At 31.6% G+C, this 20984-nt stretch overlaps 1 protein-coding gene across 1 annotated transcript in view; it reads left to right on the top strand.

Annotated features, from left to right (window-relative positions):
* The window catches only part of LOC143203981 (solute carrier family 22 member 13), a 60784-nt gene that overhangs the window by 23637 nt on the left and 16163 nt on the right, over nucleotides 1–20984 (top strand). The window contains exon 3 of the mRNA XM_076416355.1: nucleotides 20110–20293. Within this exon, the coding sequence (XP_076272470.1) occupies nucleotides 20110–20293 (184 nt within the window). The remainder of the gene's footprint in view (nucleotides 1–20109; nucleotides 20294–20984) is intronic.

The raw sequence follows: 20984 nt of genomic DNA, 5'->3' as shown, positions 1-20984 counted from the left end.
CAGGTGGTAAACGCGATTCTAGTATTATTGTTATTATTTATAAACTCAAGAAGTATTTGCTGAAAAATTCATTCATAATTATACATTTTGATAAAATACATTTTATAAAAATAATACATTTTGTAAAAAATAATAGCTTTAGTTGAATATAAATTAAATATAAACTTGTCCCACATGGGACATAGTTCTGTTCAACCCAACATATGTAACAATTATCGTTTATACTTTAATGAAGCTGTTTCCAATTAATCGTATCCTCGCAAGCGTATTAGTGAGGCGACATTACTAATAATCTATCATCAGTTGTTAATACGAGGAGCCAGTTTCTGTTTGGTTATAAACAATGTGGTTTGGAGGACAAGTTTTAACTATGTTTGCCCAATAATGACGTAATAAAATGTATCAAAACATCACGATTAAAACAGAGAAATGAAATAAATGATCGTTACAGACACAGGTTTCACCAATACTGTTCTAAAAATATTATACCCAATATTTTTAATTCTTTGAATTATTCGTGGAAAATCAGCACAGTGAATTAATTCTAAGGGAATGACAATAATGATGATGCAACTAATCTGTGTTCCTGATGAAGCTCTTTCCTTAGATTTTATCTTTAGCTCTTTCCTTATTTTTTTTAGCTCTTTCCTTATTTTTTTTTGTTGTTGGTGCATCAGCTTTCTTAAAGGTAAATAAGATATTTTCAATCAAACTCTGTTCCAAAGAAAAAGTTTAAATATAAGCAACTGGAAACTCACATCACGAGAAACCATTAGCCGGAAACGCTTTAATTGAATCTTAGGCCTACCAGCAATAGTCACCAGATTTTGCCCTTTTCAACTGTTCCACCTATTCTAACAAACGACAGGATAGCCGTCGTCCTAGATGGACTTTAGGAAAATGTAACTAACCCAGTGATATGTTGATAGAAGATTCACTTTCGTTGTAAATTAATAGCTTTTCATAAACTAAACATAACGTAAAGTCTAAATTAAATCAATAACTAACATTACCTTTATTATTAGAATGTTTTATGACCTCCTACATTTCAAATTTGATGCAATATGGCTTGATTGGATTGGATACTAAGTAATACTACAAATATGCTATTTTAAAGCCGTCTATTAGGATAAACCAAAAATAAATTATCCTCAATCTTATATTTTCGATTTCTGTAACCAATTATTGCCACAACAAAATGTGATTAGTTTAGTAACTAATTATAAACATTTCCATTAAACAGCAGGCGATATTTGTAATACGTGTTACGCTGGATAGAACAAGATAGAAGTATTAATATGGGATAACATAAATACCAAATCTTGTTCAATATTAAATGGCACCTACCAGGTTATATTTAACGATCCTGCTTCATCGATCGTTGTTAAGATTTTGAAATTAATTGTCTCTATCGCTTTTAATTATCTTTCACTTTATTTTTGTGCAATGAGAAATACCCCTTAACAAACGACATTTGCGACATTTATTTATAATTGATATTTTGATCGAATTATATTATTTCAACATAAAATATTTTACACATACAATACATATCAATATTACTTTTATTAGTTTTGTATCACTTATCTCATAACGGAAGATATATACAAGAACAGCGTTAAGACAAATAAAAAACAAAAAGTAAAACCCCAAAAATATAAACATATCTAGTATATCTATTGTGATATAATTTAAAAAATTAAAATAGAAACAATAGGACTACATTTAGGAATAGAGTATCCAATAGAAATTTCATTACGAGCTTTTGCAGATGATGCCATAATAAGAATTGATACAGGTCTGAATACCTACAGGAAGTCTTAAATAGATGGAGTGAAATACTAAGAGAATAGAGAATGGTAAGATTGTCAAACTATATGATATGTAATGCAAGCTATTTCGTGAGGAAGTGCACCAATGAACATCAGATAAGTCATGAAGTTCGTAGCATCAAATTAAACACCATTTTTCTTTTTATATCCTAGAAACACCGGTTCTAATCTCAAATGAATTTGAAAAATCATTTCACGCAGCAACGCAACTAATAGGTAATAGATCGTAAGATGTCTGAATGATATTTAGGGGAACATATTTAAGCTTCCAAACGTGCCCTAAAAGAAGACCAGTGTATATAGTCGAAAAAAAGAATGAATCAATAAAAACGACAAGCTCATATCTAACATGTTCCTCCATAAACTGCCAAAAACGCATAAATATCATCTACAGGTTTATATATGTTATGATACTCAGTAATATGTGAAATAAACAGTAATAGTAAACTTGTGAGATCCCTAAACTCCATCGAAAATATTAAAATATCTGTTGATAATCAATTACAATTATCAAATAAAAACCTAAAATGCTGTCGGTCTTAATGGCATATCGACCCAAAATACTTTTACTTAGCCTTTAAAACCAACGTAGGCTTCCAGCGAGATATTTTCGCCGATAAAAACAACAAAAAAAAACTATTTAAATAAACTGCGGCTTAAACAAAGAAACGGGTCTACCAAAGCGAGAGCTTAAAACTAACAGAGTGTGAAATATCGACTACACCGTCATTGAAACTGTTCGAAACGAGACTGATGATCGGTTAAGACCAGGCCGACATCCTGTTAAATTATTCAGAGTTTTCCGACACGCATACCGGGTAAAGTAAAAGTTTCGCTGTTATGGAGGAGAAATATCGAAACGGATTACCTTGAATGGTGGTGTGTTGATAAATGGTGACGCGGTAATTTGCGTCATGAAGATGTTATCAACTATCCGTCAAGCTTCAGGGAATAATCTCGTTTTCTGTGTAGAATGATGAAGGCCTCTTACTACACCATGTCCTTGTCCAACTTTATGTTACACGATTATCCGTTGATAAATTCTGCAAACTGTTTGTGTTGGTATATATATATATATATATATATATATATATATATATATATATATATATATATATATATGGTAATGGACAATTATACACAATATTTATATAACAAGGTGTTGATCCATTTGTTGACCTCTCTCATATCGAGTCAGTGAAGTGAAGAATCAAAGTCCATTGAGCTTAGCACAATTGTGGGAATACTTATAAAGTGAATGGAAGAAATAGGACTTCGAATACCTAAATAAGTTAATAAAATTTATGAATAAAATTTGTGAACAAGTAATTTAATATAGGATGGCCATTTTAACAAAATGTTTTTATAAATTTATTTTTATCTGTACTAATTATATTTAACGAAATGTTAAGTCAAAGGCTTGCTTAAGACTTTTGTGTAATAATTCACCACTTATCTGTTTTACTATAGTTTTTTTAATTACCCTTTTATTTCCAAACTTTTGAAGGGTAACATTTATAAATAAGGAAGTGGTATTATATATATTAATATTGTTTAAAAATATATTTTTAAATTTTAAATGTAATCTTAAACTGTAACTTTGAAATCAATTATTGTGCCTTTCTTCATCTATCAAGGCCGTATATTTCGCAATGTTATCCATCGACATTGACTACCTACAATGTGGACGCTTGATAGTTAATAGTACCCTTCAAATTCGGTCTCCTTGGCGTATTTCGATTACTATTTGATCTGCTCCTACCCCACTGCGATCACTTTTCGTGATAATATTGTACATTTTTGATTGATAATTTAATGGTTTGAATGGTATTTTTTAAACAATTGAAATATTTTGTTATTGATTGGATCGGAGAATGTAAAGAACCCGAAAAGTTTTTGAATGTTTAATGTTTTTGTATTCATAATCAGTATTATTTAAGACAAGCTTTTAATAGAAATGTATAATATAGCTTTTTTGTCTCGATCAATCGTATAGTTTACTTATTATATGATATTAATATTCTGATATCTAATTCATTAAACGACCTTCTTTATTAGTTATATGAAATTGTTATAAGGATTATTTTATTTTATTTCTACTGCTTATCATGATCCAATTATTCTATAATTTTATCTTTCTGCAGCTGTTTTGAAAGCAAATGGATCTATATAACAAGGTGTTGATCCATTTGCTTTCAAAATAGCTGCAATTCTTCATGGAATAGATACGTAGAGTGTCTGAATAGTTTCCAATGGAATGCTGTCTCATTTTCAGATGTTAAAACATTCGAAAATGCTTCAATGATGTTTGAGATGGAAGTCTACTGCTCACTATTTGCTATAAGTCCACATAACGGTTGAATTATGTTGATATCTGTCGATTGTTCCAGCCAAAGAGGATTAATGTTCGGATGCTCCTCAAACCAAGACTGAATTTTTTTGGCTGTGCGTATATATCATCTTGATATATGACAATGTTTGATAGCAGTAAGCTAGTCATAGTAAGAACTTCATCACTGAGTATGTCGAGATATTCATTCGCAGTAATGCGGCCAGTAATGTGATCATAAGCTTCTTTTCAAGTTCTCCATACATAAACCTGGTGGTTTGTAGGAAACAATGTAAACGATGATTCAATCGACATTACCACATTCGTCCAGTAACCAAGTGTTTAGGTTTTATAAAATATTTCGCAACTCTTCCATAAATGTTAATTTTGTGGAGCTCGTGCCTTACTCTTTTGTCGAAACGGCAATTCATATGAGTGTTAAGTCCTGCTGTTACTTTTGCCACCGTAGTTTTATATTGTCTGGCCACAATTCTTTTTAATGTATATTTTGGTTTTCGCCCATTACTGTTCTTTGGCAATGATGTTACCATACAATTTACTATTTAACTCTACTGATTTCATCTAGCCTCGCAGATATTTGCAGACTTAGTTCCTTTCTTGGATACAGTGTATGTTAATAAACTTACAATAAAATATTGAATAATAGTATTTCCAAAATATTATTTTGTTATTTGGTGACATATACTTCCAAATAAAAAAGAACATCAATATATTTAAATTATTATCATGGTAATCATCATTATTCATTGCAGCGTGGGAATGAATGGAAACTCGCTTTCATTTTTGCAATTTTGTTACAGACAGCTTGAATCTACTAATCAGTTAATAAAGTAGTTTCAGAATAAACTAAACTCTGAAATTGAGGCCTGCCAAATGCTATTTACGAATATAAAGGAATTCTCTACAAAGGAATCTAGAGTTATCCTGCAATCCTATTTCACTACAGGAATATATATTATTGATTTGCACTCTCTGAATATTTAGTCAATTAGCTAAAAAAGACATCTATCACTAAAGTAAGTTTTTGCTTCTTTAAGATGACGCTTATAGAAGAGAGGAAGTACTACAATGATGACTAAACTCTATCATTTTTCGAACGTTTATCATGTAAATCCATCGTTTTATCTTGGACATCTCCAAGCTAATGCTGACGTTTGGACATGTCTGTCGAATGAAAAGTGAACGAATTCCACATAGTTTTCTTGAAAAATCAACATATTGGGTAGAATAGACCGCAAACAGATTCAAAAAAAGAGCGGGATCAAAATGGAGGCCAGGCTGTAGCAGAGCCGATAAGATTTGGTGAAGAATATCCGAAGCCCTGCCCTATGAGTACATACCCTGAACGCCGACTATGAATTGATATTGATAATGAACTAGCAAATAGAAATAAATTCATTAAACAAGACATGTTCTCACAATAGGGTTAACGAGACCAATATATTTATTTTATAAGTCATTAATTACCGAAAGATCTGTCCACTTGGATATACGTTTATCATTAAAAGTTTATATTAAGTGTTGAAAAACTCAAAAAAAATTTTGGCGTAAATAATGAGTCAAGGTTTGGTGGCCCAATTACTGAACAAGCTAATTAAATTCTTTAAAAAGTCCACTAGGATAAATATATCAGCACTTTCCATATTGGTATAAAGGTAAAAGAAATTCCGTGCTGTCGATGGTAGCTATTTCTCATCAGTTGAACTCAAAAACATAATTCACCTCTATTTAGGCAACTATGCCAGGGCCAATTAAAGACATCCTATCAGGAAATTGAAATAAAATAGTCAGAATCGAATAATAGTAAAGACGACTCTCATAACAATGTACAACAATAAATTAATTTGATGGCCGGTCAATCTGTATAGCTCAGATCAAGATCTCTGTGGAACCGAGAGTAGAATAAAAAGAGACAGCGAGAGATAAGGGAGATGATGTGAGATAACATAGCTGGTAATAAATAGTAAATAAGATATATCTACAAGAAGTTTATCGGAAACAAATCCAAACAGCACAGAGTCTCATTAAATTACCTTTTTATAAAGAAGATTTTGATCGAAGTTTAATGAAGTAAAATAACGAAAGATAAAATTATAGAGTCATTGGAGCAGTGACAAGCAGTAGAAATAAAATAAAATAATCCTTATAACAATTTCATACAATAAAGAAGGTCGTTTAATGAATTAGATATCAGAATATTAATATCGTATAATAAGTAAACTATAAGATTTATCGAGACATAAAAGCTATATTATACATTTCTATTAAAAGTTTGTCTTAAATAATAATGATTATGAATACATTAACATTAAACATTCAAAAACTTTTCGAGTTCTTTACATTCTCCGATCCAATCAATAACAAAATATTTCAATTGTTTAAAAAATACCATTCAAACCATTAAATTATCAATCAAAAATGGACAATATTATCACGAAAAGTGATCGCAGTGGGGTAGGGACAGATCAAATAGTAATCGAAATACGCCAAGGAGACCGAATTTGAAGGGTACTATTAACTATCAAGCGTCCACATTGTAGGTAGTCAATGTCGATGGATAACATTGCGAAATATACGGCCTTGATAGACGAAGAAAGGCACAATAATTGATTTCAAAATTACAGTTTAAGATTACATATAAAATTTAAACATATATTTTTAAACAATATTAATATATATAATATCACTTCCTCATTTATAAATATTATCCTTCAAAAGTTTGGAAATAAAAGGGTAATTAAAAAAACTATAGTAAAACAGATAAGTTAACATTTTGTTAAATATAATTAGTACAGATAAAAATTAATTTATAAAAACATTTTGTTAAAATGGCCATCCTATATTAAATTACTTGTTCACAAATTTTACTCATAAATTTTATTAACTTATTTAGGTATTCGAAGTCCTATTTCTTCCATTCACTTTATAAGTATTCCCACAATTGTGCTAAGTTCAATGGACTTTGAATCTTCACTTTGTTAATTCGATATGAGAGAGGTGATGAGGAGTCTGGTGATTGTGATGGATATTTCATTATATGGAAAATATCTCCTTCGTTTCTTTTTTCCTCCAGGAACCACTGACATAATTTTGACGAATATTTAGAGTCATTATCTTGTTTAAAAACAAAATGTCGACCAATTAGATTCACTTCAGAAGGAATTGTATTTGAACTTTCCTGACGTAATTTAAGATTGTCTTTTTCATTCAGTTTTCCATCAATTTTAAATTAATGGAAAGGCTTATTGTTACTAAAGCATTCCTAAACCGTTACACTACCATCACCATACTTAACTGGCTGTACAGTACTAGCTTCTCAAGCCTGTTAGTTTTTGATCAGCGTACAAAAATACTTTAATGTCAAACTTAAAGCAAAATATATTCCTACATTTGCGATTATTATATATTGTGTATTCAGATCATCATACTAAAATTCAACATGATTATTTAGTATTATTTAGTATTATATAGGGAATATAGGATTCATCATTCATTATATTACTTACTAAGATAATAATAAAAGAACTAAAATTTTCCCAACAATAATGACATTCGAAAAGATTACGATTTCGTGGTTGGAATTATCAGATGCCGTGAATCCATGAAGGAAAAAACCGCGAAAGAAGTTTCGCTTGGCCGGTCATCATCAGGTCTGTCCAATTAAGTCTGCGGTCAAAGTTAACAATGATATTAGCACCAACACGAGCGATTATGTTGGTTTTTGGGCCAGGACAAAACCGAACAGAGTCGAGAGGCCCAAACCGAAGTGTAGGCGGGCGTTTGTTGTAATAGACCTTTTCACTTTTGACCTTTAAGCGTTCTACGTGATTTCACCGAAATAGAATTGGCGAATTTAAATAGTTTGGCGTTGGTATTTGATAAAATACGAATTCTACTAGTATCGTGAATTAATTTTGTAGCATTTAAAATATGTGAACTATACCTTAAGCATCAAATAACAAGAAAATATAGAATAATTATAATGAAGGCGAAAATTAACTAAATTGTCCTACTGGAATTGTTAAAATCGCTAGATTATTTATAACAAGAAAAGTGTCTTTGAGATTATAGGAACAGAGGAAATTGTTGACCAGAATTTCGATCATTAAGCTATTGTATTAACTTTAAGTAACAATATACAACACACTAGAGGTGTATAAAGGCCTAGAGACATGTTGAGTAGCTGTATCGTTACCATGTTGCTGTGATTTAATAATCTTATTTCATATTATAATGCGAAATCTTGGATAACTTCGTAAGTCCATTTGGCTTCGAGGGCATCGTGCAGTTCTTCGTTGATTACGTACCGTTAAACATTAACAAAACTTTTTAAGGAATTTGGGCACTTAAATGTGCAGAAAGAATCTACTATAGCTTATAATCAGAGTCACTTCAAAGGAAGTAATTCACACTTGAAGTTGAAGTGAACTACTATTTCCGGCGTCTTCCATATTTAACTCATATACAAAAATTATGGTAAAGGTTTAACGCATCTTATAGCACAACAATTCTCTGGTTATTTTTGGATTTATTTTGGAACAAATTAGCACTTCTTTACATTTATTTAAGTATATCTATTGACTGTAACCTATCTTTTGGTAAATATGAATAGGTTCAGGGATGGATGGGTCCACCAATATCATTTGAATCTGAAAGTTGCAGAATATTAACGAGAAATTATGAACTCGAACCCACAGTATATTTTGTGCAATCTAGCCCTGATTTGATCACTGGACATTATCCTATCATTACATTTTTACTCAAATCACGAGATTTTTGTCGAGAAAAAAATACTTAGCGAAGCATAACACCGCCACGAAGTTAACAATCTCCATTCCACCAGTCATCACAACTATAATTTACCTCAGAACCCAATAAACCGGATATATTCGTAAAAAATATCCCTAAACTGTTTTTTAATCAATTATTTGAATTATTGTTGCTAAGCAGAATGACACGAACTATATACATAATAGTTAAATATAGAAATAAAAAATGGTTCAATACAGAAAATGGATTCTCTGTCTCGTTTCAATCGTGTCAGAATTCGTAAAGTTATTAAACTAAGGCAAAAAAAATCACCTTCGACAGCCAGACTGCAGACACCTAGATATCTTTAAAAAATCGGAATTAAGAATTCGTTGCCGGTTTATGAATATTAATGACCGAACAGACTCGGTATACTGTAATCAATGCGGTGGAATGTCAAACAGTGTCGCTGGTTCCACGCCAATTATGATTAATATACATATTAATAATTATTGTCTGTGATGATAGAGAGACAAAGAAACCAAAAAAAACTATCAAATTAGGGTTAGGTCAATACGAAACAAAGATAGTTAATTTATTGTAGTCTTTTTGATGCTAAATATGTTAACAATACAGTGCCGTTTTACTGGCCATATTTCAAACATAGCAACTATAGAGTTATCACCTTTTCATACGTATCTACGTATCTAAATCCTTAAATATTTATATAACCCTTTAAATTGTTTAAACATAATCATAGCGTTCGACATGATGCTACTTTTGAATTAATTTATTCGATTAAGATTCGACAATCACTGTACAGTTCAAGAACAAATCCAAATATTTAGATAGAAAATACAATGAGCAACTCCAAAAAAGGCATAGTCCAAGATCATAGAGAGTGGGTTTGATCTCAATAAAAAAACCTCAATTACTCTCGCTAGGACGAACTATTATTTGGTTTAAAGCTAAGCTAATCATACGAATTTTAATTTTCAAGAACTAATTTTTTATAAATGATAAATTGTACCTTAATCTGTCTACCTAAACAGCTTTATTTTAGCTTAACAGAAGGCTTTGTCATTCCAAGTAATCCAATAAGATCACTAAAATTATGTTATCCTTAGCATCATCATCCCCTGGGAATGGGAATTGAACCGAACCAAATCCCATATTAATATTCGTTATCATCCCGTACTTGCTATACTGTTTAATCCTATTTCGTTTTACTGACAGTTTGTTTATTTATCGGTTGATCATTAGTTGATCTTGATCATCATTTTGTTTATTTGTTCTTTATAAGATAGATTTATATATTTGTATGGACTAAGCCACACCATCTGTGAAATTAGAACATTATTTTTTAAGAAGCCGTCTGGTTTGACCCTAAGAAGTTTATCTGTCCTTTGTCAATATCATGTTGAGTAAGAAGCCATTATTATATTCTCCATTTAATACACTAAAGTCTGGTCTTCTTCTTACTTCTTGTTGTTTCTCTTTTTCAATATTCTTCACACCAAAAGGCGAGGAGATTTCCTCTCCTTAAACTTCCCATAAGTATTGTAATTGATGTTGTACACTTTCTCGAGAGTAATTTCTTCTTAGTGTCCCCTTACGGCCCTTTTACCCTATTGTTTTCACTAGTTAATTGTTTATCATTCTATTGTACGACTGTTCTATTTTAGTAAAGATTTATTTGATTACCGCTTCCATTATTTGAAGCTCAGAAAGAGAAAAAGACTGTAAATCGCCGAAAAGAATTCATGTGGGTGCAAATGTTATTAAAATAATGGTTGATATCACAGAGATGATGAAGAAAATCTGAACTATATAAGAAGAAATAAACGAGATATTAACATGTTCTGTTATTTATCAGAAATAGTACTAAGGCGAAAGAGAAGTTGAGAAGCAATAATGATTGAAACTATTAAGGAGTGTTTTAAAAACTTACTAAATATTACTCCAAAAGACCAGTATGGTAATAGTGATCAGAGTGTAATATAAACAATGCCAAATTTAATATAATCCATAGCTGAGTTTTTTACTCTATATCATCTACAAAACTAGCAATAATATAGATGTTACTCTCATATCCTGATATCAACATTGCATTATTTTGTAAGTATAAGTGATATGAAATTGTTGCCTATTTCATTCCTATTTATATCAGATAGTGGTATAGGTGTGCTATATTTAATAGATACTCTCTTTCTCTCTCTCCTAATTCATGAATTAATTTCCCGATTCTTTCTATTTTTTTTCTCTCTCAGGTTCCTCATTTGTCTTACTCCGGCTTGGGTTTTTTCCTGATTTTTGAAGTATTTCTCTGATATATTCGTCTAGGTTCGCTTAGATGTCCTCTGATTTTTTCTCTCTTCCTTTATCCCTATACTCTCTTAACTTCTAATTTATTTAATTCTCAACCTGTCTATCACTATAATAAAACATTATTCTCTTTGTATCATGTTTCATCTATTTAAGATTTTCTGTAGGTATTATAGCCTATTATTTGTTATTACTACATCATTATAGTACTATTTATATTGCAACATATAAATGAACATAAGTAAAAATTAATCTATAACCTTAACTGCCATTATATCCATTTTTATAATATATTTAAAAAAACAAATAACAATTAATGCAATTAATACCTACACAATTAGCAATTAAAACAGAAACAATTTTATTTAACTACTTGAACACAACAGAACCCTTATTGCCTTATCAATTAAAAATATATTACATTTTAATTACTAATTGACTGATTTTAAATGATCTCTTGCAAATTGCTTTAGCACTAATCAAGCATCTATTCTCAGTACATAATAAAAAATGAACGTCCTTGATTATCGTTGATTTTATATCGTTTTAATGTCTGATTATTTCCACGTCTACTTTGTATTTCTCTGTTTTATAGAATGATGTAATTTTTTAGTGTTCTTATAAAAAAAAACATTTTAATTAATGTTGGATTAATACGTATGCATATACATGAGAATTAAATTAAATGTGTTAGCGGGCGGCTGATAATGAAGCACCTCACGCTCAACTCGTTGACCCCTCGTGCGAGTTTTTTTTTATTTGCCTTGCTTCATCATCGATATATTCAGTGTAAACTTGCGGCGTATATCTTTTAATTCACCAGAATACTGTTAAGTTATTATTACGAGGACTAACACTTACAAAATGTGGAGGATTTTCCAATTGCAGTGACCTATAATGATGTAATAAAATAATTTATTGTGCTTAAAAGTATTTGTGCATAGCTAATAAGAGGACAGTTTGATAAGTCAGTGACTTATTGAATTTCCTGTTAGGTGAGGTTTTTTCCTTTGTTGTGAGGACAACATCTGGAATTTTAATAAAAAAGGAAAAAAGTGATTTCCGTGTGCAGGTTAAGCATTATTTTTGACGCAAAAAAACCATCACTGAAACCAAAGAAATTCTTTAGAGACTCGGAACCATAAAGTTCAATGATTTAGCTCGCTGCAGCTATTTTATGGTTCCTAAAAAATGGTCGGCTGGTATGCAATTAGAGAAGAATGAAAAGGTCGTCGTTGAAACAACGTCTATTTTGACAGTATTGAAAAAAACTTGGAAAAACAATGGATAAATGCCGTTTGGTTGTGTTTACTTGATAGGATATTATGTTGAGAAATAAAACGCTTTTTGGTCGAAAAAATATATTTCATTCACAAAATCATTGTGAACAACAACATGTGGGACTACATGAAGAATAGTCTGGTGAATACGAAGGTCGAAGATCTGTTAAATCCGCTTGTTACGGTCAGAAGTTTGAGAAAACTAGGTTATGCGAATGGTATGAATTTTAGAATAATTCCGTACCGCAATGTAGAGATTTTTGTGTTGTTTTTATGACAAATTTTCTTTATGGACAATGTTAATGAGCAAATACACTTTCCATTTTTTGACAACTTCTTCTTGACCTTAAACAACCCTTGATATACACAATTTTTCAAAGATCCTATGAATTGTCATGCCATGTATTTTTTCTTAATTCAAACAAAATTCGTTGATACAACTTGTTAGTATTGGTTAAGATATTTTGGAAATAGTGATTTTGATTAAATAAATATCCTGATGAATTCACCATTCTTCTGTAATACAACAAAATAAATTGATAAATATAACTGAAATGTTATTTTGTAAGATGATATAATGTAAGTACTGTTTAATATCCGTAAAAAGGTTTTAAATATACAAACGATGAAGAAGATAATATGAATATCTGACATATACACAATATTTATTTATTAATAAGATTTTGAACCACAGTTTGTATTTAAAAAAGAATTCGTGGAACATCTCAATAATTTCCAACGGACTATTGTGCCATTCTTGCACCAAAACATCCACAAATTGCATCAATAAGTTTGAGATGGGAACCCACTACTCATTTTCTGATCTGTAACCCTCCATAATGATTCCATTATGTCAAGGTTTGGCGGTTGTACTGATTAGGGAAGATGTTTAATGATATTCTGAGGCTTCTCAAACCAAAACTGAATATTATTCATGAGGATGTCGAGATATTCATTCGAAATAACCTAGTTAGTGATGTCAACGAGAGGACCAGCTGAATATTTCGGTATTCCCGCCCAAATCATCACGAAGCCTTTCCCATATTTGACTGTTGGAAGCAGGCAGTCCAAATCGTAAGCTTCTTTTGGGGTTATCCATACATAAACCAGCCGTTTGTACAAACAAATGAAAATGATGATATATTGAACCATACCACATTATTCCAATAATTAAATGGCCAATTTTTATTATCATTGCATCACTTCTTTCGCAGCTTATCGTTAGTTTATTTTATAACGAGTTTTACAATCACAGCCCTTTAATGAATATTATCTTTGTGGAGCTCCAGCAGTACTGTTTTTATCGAAACCGTTATTAGTGAAATGAGTGTTCAGTTCTGCTATCATTACTGCCGCGGTAAATTTTAATGTTGTCTGGCCACAATCTTTTTTAATGTTCGTCGGTCTGTTTACTAAGCAACTAAGTTTGGAGCACTGTTCATCTTCGTCGATGATGTTTTACCATCTTTCGTGTATGCTCTTCATTGCCTTAAATATTGTTTTGTAAAAGCACAAAACTTAGCATCTAAACTGAGCAAAACATACCCGCCGCTTTATTTATACGGAAGCAGCAGTTTCCAACATGCAGCAGCAGCAAGATGTCATATCGTACGGTGTATGGTGAGTCCATATTTTTTCACGATACGGTGGAACGAATGCGCGTAGTGTAACAAATTAATTGCCTTACACCTTGAGTTGTAAACTTAATTTTAGTATAATCGAACGGTAACTAGCCGCGTAGTCATGATACAGTTTTAATCGGGTAAGAATTCCGCGATAATCCCTTTTCTGGCCGCCGCGAGACAATTAAAACTTGCCGTTCGTTTTAATAAAGGATAATCGATCTTATTTAGATCAGAAATGCGACCCTGGACGAATAATTTTATGGGCACCGCGTGCGTCAGGTGCGGGAGCCCAACGCTTCCGGGTTCTTTTTCTTTCCAAAGGTTTCTTCTCTAAGGCAAACGTAACGCTGTATCGAAGGCTAAGCCGCCGCCGATTGTGTCTTTTCCCATTACGCAAGCACGCGACTCGTTTGTTTGATTGGCCTTTGTTGTCCCAAGATCGCCGTAAATAATTCCCGAGTATTATATCGATTTTTTAAAGGCTTAACGTCGGTAATTCTTGTTACCGGCTAACGTACAAAACGACTAGTTATGACTAAAAAAATTGGTTTTGAATTACCCTGGCTACTGTAATTACGCTTTATTGAAAGCGTATCGCAATTAACTGACCGTACCGCATATATATATATATATATATATATATATATATATATATATGTTCAAAATAACAGTGATACAGATTAATAAATTTATTTTAAAATCAGACTTTTTTTACCTTCTCATTTTATTCTACTTAAAAAGAGAGACAACGATGTCTGATACGTTCGAACCAGGACCGTGCCGATAGAGCCATAAAGTTTCTATTATGTCAGTTCTTATTGGATTGAACCACATCAATAATTTACTAACATCACTCGCTTGAATAAACCATGAATCATTTGCTTAGTTTTGTTACAAATTATAATATGTGAAAAGGTTTAGTAAACAAAGATTATTAATATATTTAAGAAAAAACTATTTTATTTCATGAAAAGAATCTTCTGCACTGGTTGAACGGCGATACAAAGCGACGCTGAGGGTAAAAATGGTAGAAATCATTCCGATGTCTATTAAAAGGTATTTTACTAGTAATAGACCTTCTCTGAAGCCTTGAAGCCTGAATCTTCAGATCAGAGTGCAGTCAGTAGCCAGTACAGTACTTCTCGTATAATATAATTAGTATTCTTAGAAGAACCTATGAGGGATGCGGTAGCAATTCCTTGCAAATTAGCAGTGGCTGAAATTGGTTAATGCCTTCAAACTTTAACTGCACAAAAGCTTCCAAATATTTAATTTTGGTATAATTTAGACCTAAAGTGAAGGGTAAATATACACGGGTAACATGAATCTAGAAGAACGGGAAAATGGTTAACATGGAATTAAACATCTTAAAATATGTAACAATAGAAACAAAGACAAGAAAACAAACAGAAATAGAAGACCACTATTCAGCACGAATGCAATGATACCCAACATAACAGATCAACAGCAAAGCCAATGGCGTTAAATAAGGATGCAGAATTTGCGAATTGTAATGGCGAAAATGAAGTCCTAACTAAAATCATGAGGAAGAAAAGATCAAGTCATCGGCTTGTAGGTGTTGGACATGGGCTACCTAAAGCCATTCTTGTAAGAAATTGTAAGACCCTTTGCAATTCATTTATTGCCAAAAAAGCTATAGACAACAACAGATACAAAAGTCGATGATCATTTTATATAACTACAAAAAATATATTTTACCTCTCCAGTTATTGAAGTACGAAAAAAAAAGTTAATCGTATTAATTAAGCGTTTTGTCTCTAAAATGGGTAACAGATATGTTCGATACTAAATTTAAGAAAAAATTTGGCTTAATGACCGAAAAAATAATGGAAATTCAGTTGGTTTCTCAGTGGAGAAAAATCCACCTCGTTCAAAATAAAAATATCTAGAAAGTATATTAAGCATTCTAAATTATATAATTTTGCTAAATAGTGATAACTGTTAAACAGGATGAAGAAATATATAATAAATAAATACATTATAAGAGCTATATCTAAGCCAGTACTAGAAAAATGCTACTAGATGAAAAATATGAAGTTACAAGAAGAGAATCCAAAGGACAAGGTCCATTTAGAGCACATAAGTGGTGTGAAAAAATCAAATACAAAAAAAATAGATCAATAATATGTGAATATACATAATTGAAATATGAAATTTTTGACATCAATTTTGTTTTGTTTCTTCTGCTTTCATTAATGTTTTCAATATCTTAGTGAAAACTTTTCCTTATTGTAATATGTTCAGTTATTTAGTAAAGAAGAAATGTATATATTAGAAAAGTTCAGCAATAAGTCTTAACTTCTTCGACTTTCAATTCTATTTATTGGCCTAAAATATTGATAATTATGATCGCATTATGACGAATTGTTTTAAATTTGTTTATTAGTAAAACTGGTCTCCTAGACCAACCATTGATTACCTGCCAACAATTGTTATTCAAATGTACACACTATAGTCTATCCAGCGACAATCTATAGTTCCGTTCTCACACCTTACACCCTTTCACTCACGCGCTATGACACATTCCCAGTCTTCGTAAGTCTGAAAACAAGGTCCACATTTTAATTTCCTCCTTGACTGCACGAATTTCCAGGTCACGATACAAATGTTCATTGCGTACATATTAGGATGCGTCCAATGCGTTTGCCATACCTTGTTGTGGAATACCTGATTTTTTTTTTGTATTGCTACCCGGGTACAATCTGTACACCAGGTTGTAGATCAGTATCCTATTGTAAATTCGCATTTTGGATTTTTTTTTCAAGGAGCCATTATAGCTATTTTGCTTAGTTTCTTGTCGGTAAAATTAAGAGTCCAGTCGATTAATTTATCGCTAGCTGCATGTAGCCTCTTTGTGGATGCTTCTTAGCAGAGAATAGGATCTAGGACGCCGCCTTTAAGTACTCCTGCTTGTAATTCCTTTAGATCTGAATATTATTGTTCTTGTGTAATTGTAAAAAATCTATTATATATAGTACATGTATAGTATAATGAAATTAATTAATATCTCGACATATTGCTTTCACAGCTTTTTATTCAATTTTTATATAAGGCCCTGGTGCCAGTAAACCGAAGGTATATTGTTTTAAATAAATTAATTTTAAGCCAAATTTTCTTCCCCACGAAATACGGCCATGTAAATTAGAAAACATTTATTTTCATTTTATTTAAGTATGTGCAACTCATTTTTTGCCACAAAGGTTATACATACAGCAATACCGGATAGTTGTTTGAAATATATAGAGATAGAGATAGAAATTTGAATATCGGTTTTATAAATCAACCAAAAACCAATAAATTTAATGGTGTCTCTCTTTTATTTGAAACCCGTGACTCATAGCTCACCGTTTAACAATTAAAGTCTGATTTCGAAAGTCCCCAAAACGTTTAATATTAATTTACATTTTTGTCCCCCACAAACGAGACGAAATCGTTGCAGTTTTTGCAGCTGCATGCTGCAAGCCGTAATCGCAACGACTAAATTAATTCAATAAACCCAGATTTCCGTGTTCTCGCTTTTTTCCCCCGTAGAAAAAGTATTACCTAAATATATCGATCGAGTTCGAAAAAAAATTAATACATTATCTATTTATGTATTCCCGAAAAAAAGGTAATTTATGTAACCGCAGTTTGTCGGTGAAAAAATAAAGCATTTCGGCGACGGTTTCCTTATTGTGTAATCTGTGTTCGACCAAAAAATATCGCTCAAGGTCCGACTGCGATCATAATTCTACTAACATTGTTTCATTAATAATAGTTCTGTTTTTTTTCTTTTAATCTTACTAAGTGCATATATACGGTTATAAATATTTGTTTTATTGCCATTGTCAATGCCGTCCCGAGTTTCTAACCGTTTACTTAATATTGCTTGAGCAATGTAGCAAAAGCGCGAGTCGGTTTAACATTTTCACATTGTAGTTGATTCTTTTCACTGCTATATACATAACTGTTCCATGAATATTTCTAATATTAAAAAATAGTTTTATATTTATTTGTATGGAAACAACATATAATAATAGTTTTTCACTGCAGTTGGTTTATAATATATTTAACTTCAAACTTAATCTTTAACTAATGTTGGATATATAAATAATTGGGTGGATGCGCCACATGCAACGTCCTCATGTGTATATGGTTGCATAGGTCGATATTAAAATAGTTTCCTGCAAATTATAATGAACGCTACAGCGCATCCTCTTGTTAAAGCCATCCGGACAGGATGAATTGACTCAATTAAATCCCAGATACCTTCACCAAATCGGTTCTAACACTAACTTTAATTCAAACTATTGTTAATCGATAGCCGCTACTTTTCCCCGTCTTTCATGCAATTTACGATTTCCATCTCGAAAGAACCATGTATCCTTTAAGGCTTCTTCTATCTTCGAATTGACCTATTTTTTAACATCTCCCTAAGAAGTGAAGCGCTGCTTAGACAGGTCACGACTCATAGGTCGGAACAAGTAATAATCAGAAGGAGCAAGGTCTGGAGAATACGGCGTATGGGACAGCACTGTCTATTTTAATGTTTCCAAGTATGTCTTCGCCGGTTTTGCAGCATGTGATCGAGCGTTGTCATGCTGAAGAACAAGATTTTTGCGTCTTTGCTCGTATTCCGACAGGATTTTGTCAGTAGTCAATAGCAATCCCCAACGTTGGATTATCTTTTTGGTTATCCAGAACGCTCTCTATCTTCGATATCAAAATCACCACATCTAAGTCATATGGAATCCAATATTCGCATGTTAAAGTCGATTGAACATGGGTGCCATAAGCTTTACACAACATTCGAGAATATTCAATCGCCTTTTTTTTCTAATTGATGTAAAAACGCAAAAGTTCCCGCAAATACGTTTCAGTCAGTAAAAAAAGTCAGGCATTTTCAAAGCACTGAATAAAATTTCGGTTTACACTTCATGTTGTCATATCAATGAGGCTTCAACATGAAATTGGTTACAATGTACTCGATGCTCTTATATGACTGATTAATAATCGTTTTTCACTGCAGTTGGGTTCTAATACATTTATTATTATTATATGAAATAATAGTTTGCAGAAAAAAAGCTCTTTCTTACAAAAATATCTTTATGTAGCAGACGTCTTACAGCTACAAACCGACAGATCTGAGAATGACGGTCTCTCATATCCCTTCCTCCTTATGATTTAGTTAGAACTTGTTTTTCGCTTTTAGAAGTGTCAGATTCTAAGATCTCCATCCTCAATTAATGTCATTGGGTTTGATGTTTATCTATTATGCTGGATATCAGTCTCAAATAATGGTAATGGTACACTTGTTTACCAATCTTTTGCAAATTCGTGCCTTTGCTTACTTACGATTTTATTGATAATGTTTGTGAATGTTGATTTTCCATAAATATATTTGATGAACTTTCTTGACATGCTATTTATTGTTTTCTTGGCATTTAAATCAACATACATTCTTAAGCATTTTAACATGTTTTATTTCATGTTAACCGTTTTGTCGTTCATCTAATTTCATGTTAACCACATTCATTTACCTTTCAATTTAAGTCAATAATAGAATAAAGTATGTGGAAACTGTGGTATAGTCATCAACCAAGGATTTTCATATTGTACCATACATAGTTTGACATATTTTTGATTTTTGACAAACTATTAAGAATCAAACGTAGATACTTTCTTCTTTTAACGTATATTTCTCTACAATAGCGAAAGACCTATCTTGATATTTAATACTGGTATAGTCAAGGACGTTGCCCGTTATAATAGAACGTAGGGAAAAAAGTGGAAGGAAAAAATATGACCACATATATTAAGAAATTTCCTTGCCATATTCTTTTTGTGTTCCTTAACCAATCAAGCACTGAATAAAATCAATTTCTCTACACCTTTTTGTAACAGTAAGATGATGAATAATATATTAACCCGATTTCTTTTATTTTCAGGATAGCCTTGGCCATACCCATGGATGGTGAAGTAAGGAACAGGTGTAAAATGTACAACGTGAACTATACTGACTTGTTAGAACAAGGGGTAAAACAAGCTGATGCTAACTGGGAGGTGATCCCATGCAGAAGCGGTTGGGAATATAATACCACTGAAGTACCGTACTCCACCATCGCAACTGAGGTAAGATAACACATTGAATAAACCCTCAGTATTTTTTTATTTAAGAGAAAATTCAAGTATTGACAAATTCAAGAGTCGAATCTGAAGGGACTACGTCTGGTTAATAAGTTGTCTGGTAACATATTTTATTTAAACGTTTCCAAGATTATCATGAACTTGGCAACATCTGATTTATTGAGGTATTTTATTGAAGTATTTTTTCAAATATTTTGAAGGCATCTAATCGTAGATATTTGATATTGTAGTGCTAAACAAATGATTTCCAGTGATTAACACCATAGTAAAAAATAGACGAACTGTTAACATACATTATTACGAACATTATTAACACCAATGTTACTTTTAAAAGATAAAAAACTAGATCATATATTAAAAACAAAACCGGATATAGTTTATATCGTATAAAGTATAATAATATGAGGAATATTATGTTGTTCAATAAGTTTCGTCTTTCAAAAGAAAAAAATATGTATTTTATGTCTGAAGTAAGAATCCACAATATTACCAAAATCCTCCACGCCTCCTTGACTACTATAATCTCTCCTTCATATAATAATAATAAGAATAAGAATGTTAGTTCATTGTCTGATCTGTTTTTATTGTGGGATTTATATAGTTCTTGAAACCGGATTCCATTGTGTTTTTATTGATTGATATTTAATTAATTCAGCAATATATAACCGAATGTGAG

This window comes from Rhynchophorus ferrugineus, unplaced genomic scaffold (genome assembly GCF_030347505.1).
Source record: "Rhynchophorus ferrugineus isolate W39M unplaced genomic scaffold, kcgeb_rfMv2 rfM10, whole genome shotgun sequence".
In the NCBI taxonomy this organism is placed as follows: Eukaryota; Metazoa; Arthropoda; class Insecta; order Coleoptera; family Curculionidae; genus Rhynchophorus; species Rhynchophorus ferrugineus.
This window is presented reverse-complemented; position numbering and strand designations above follow the sequence as displayed.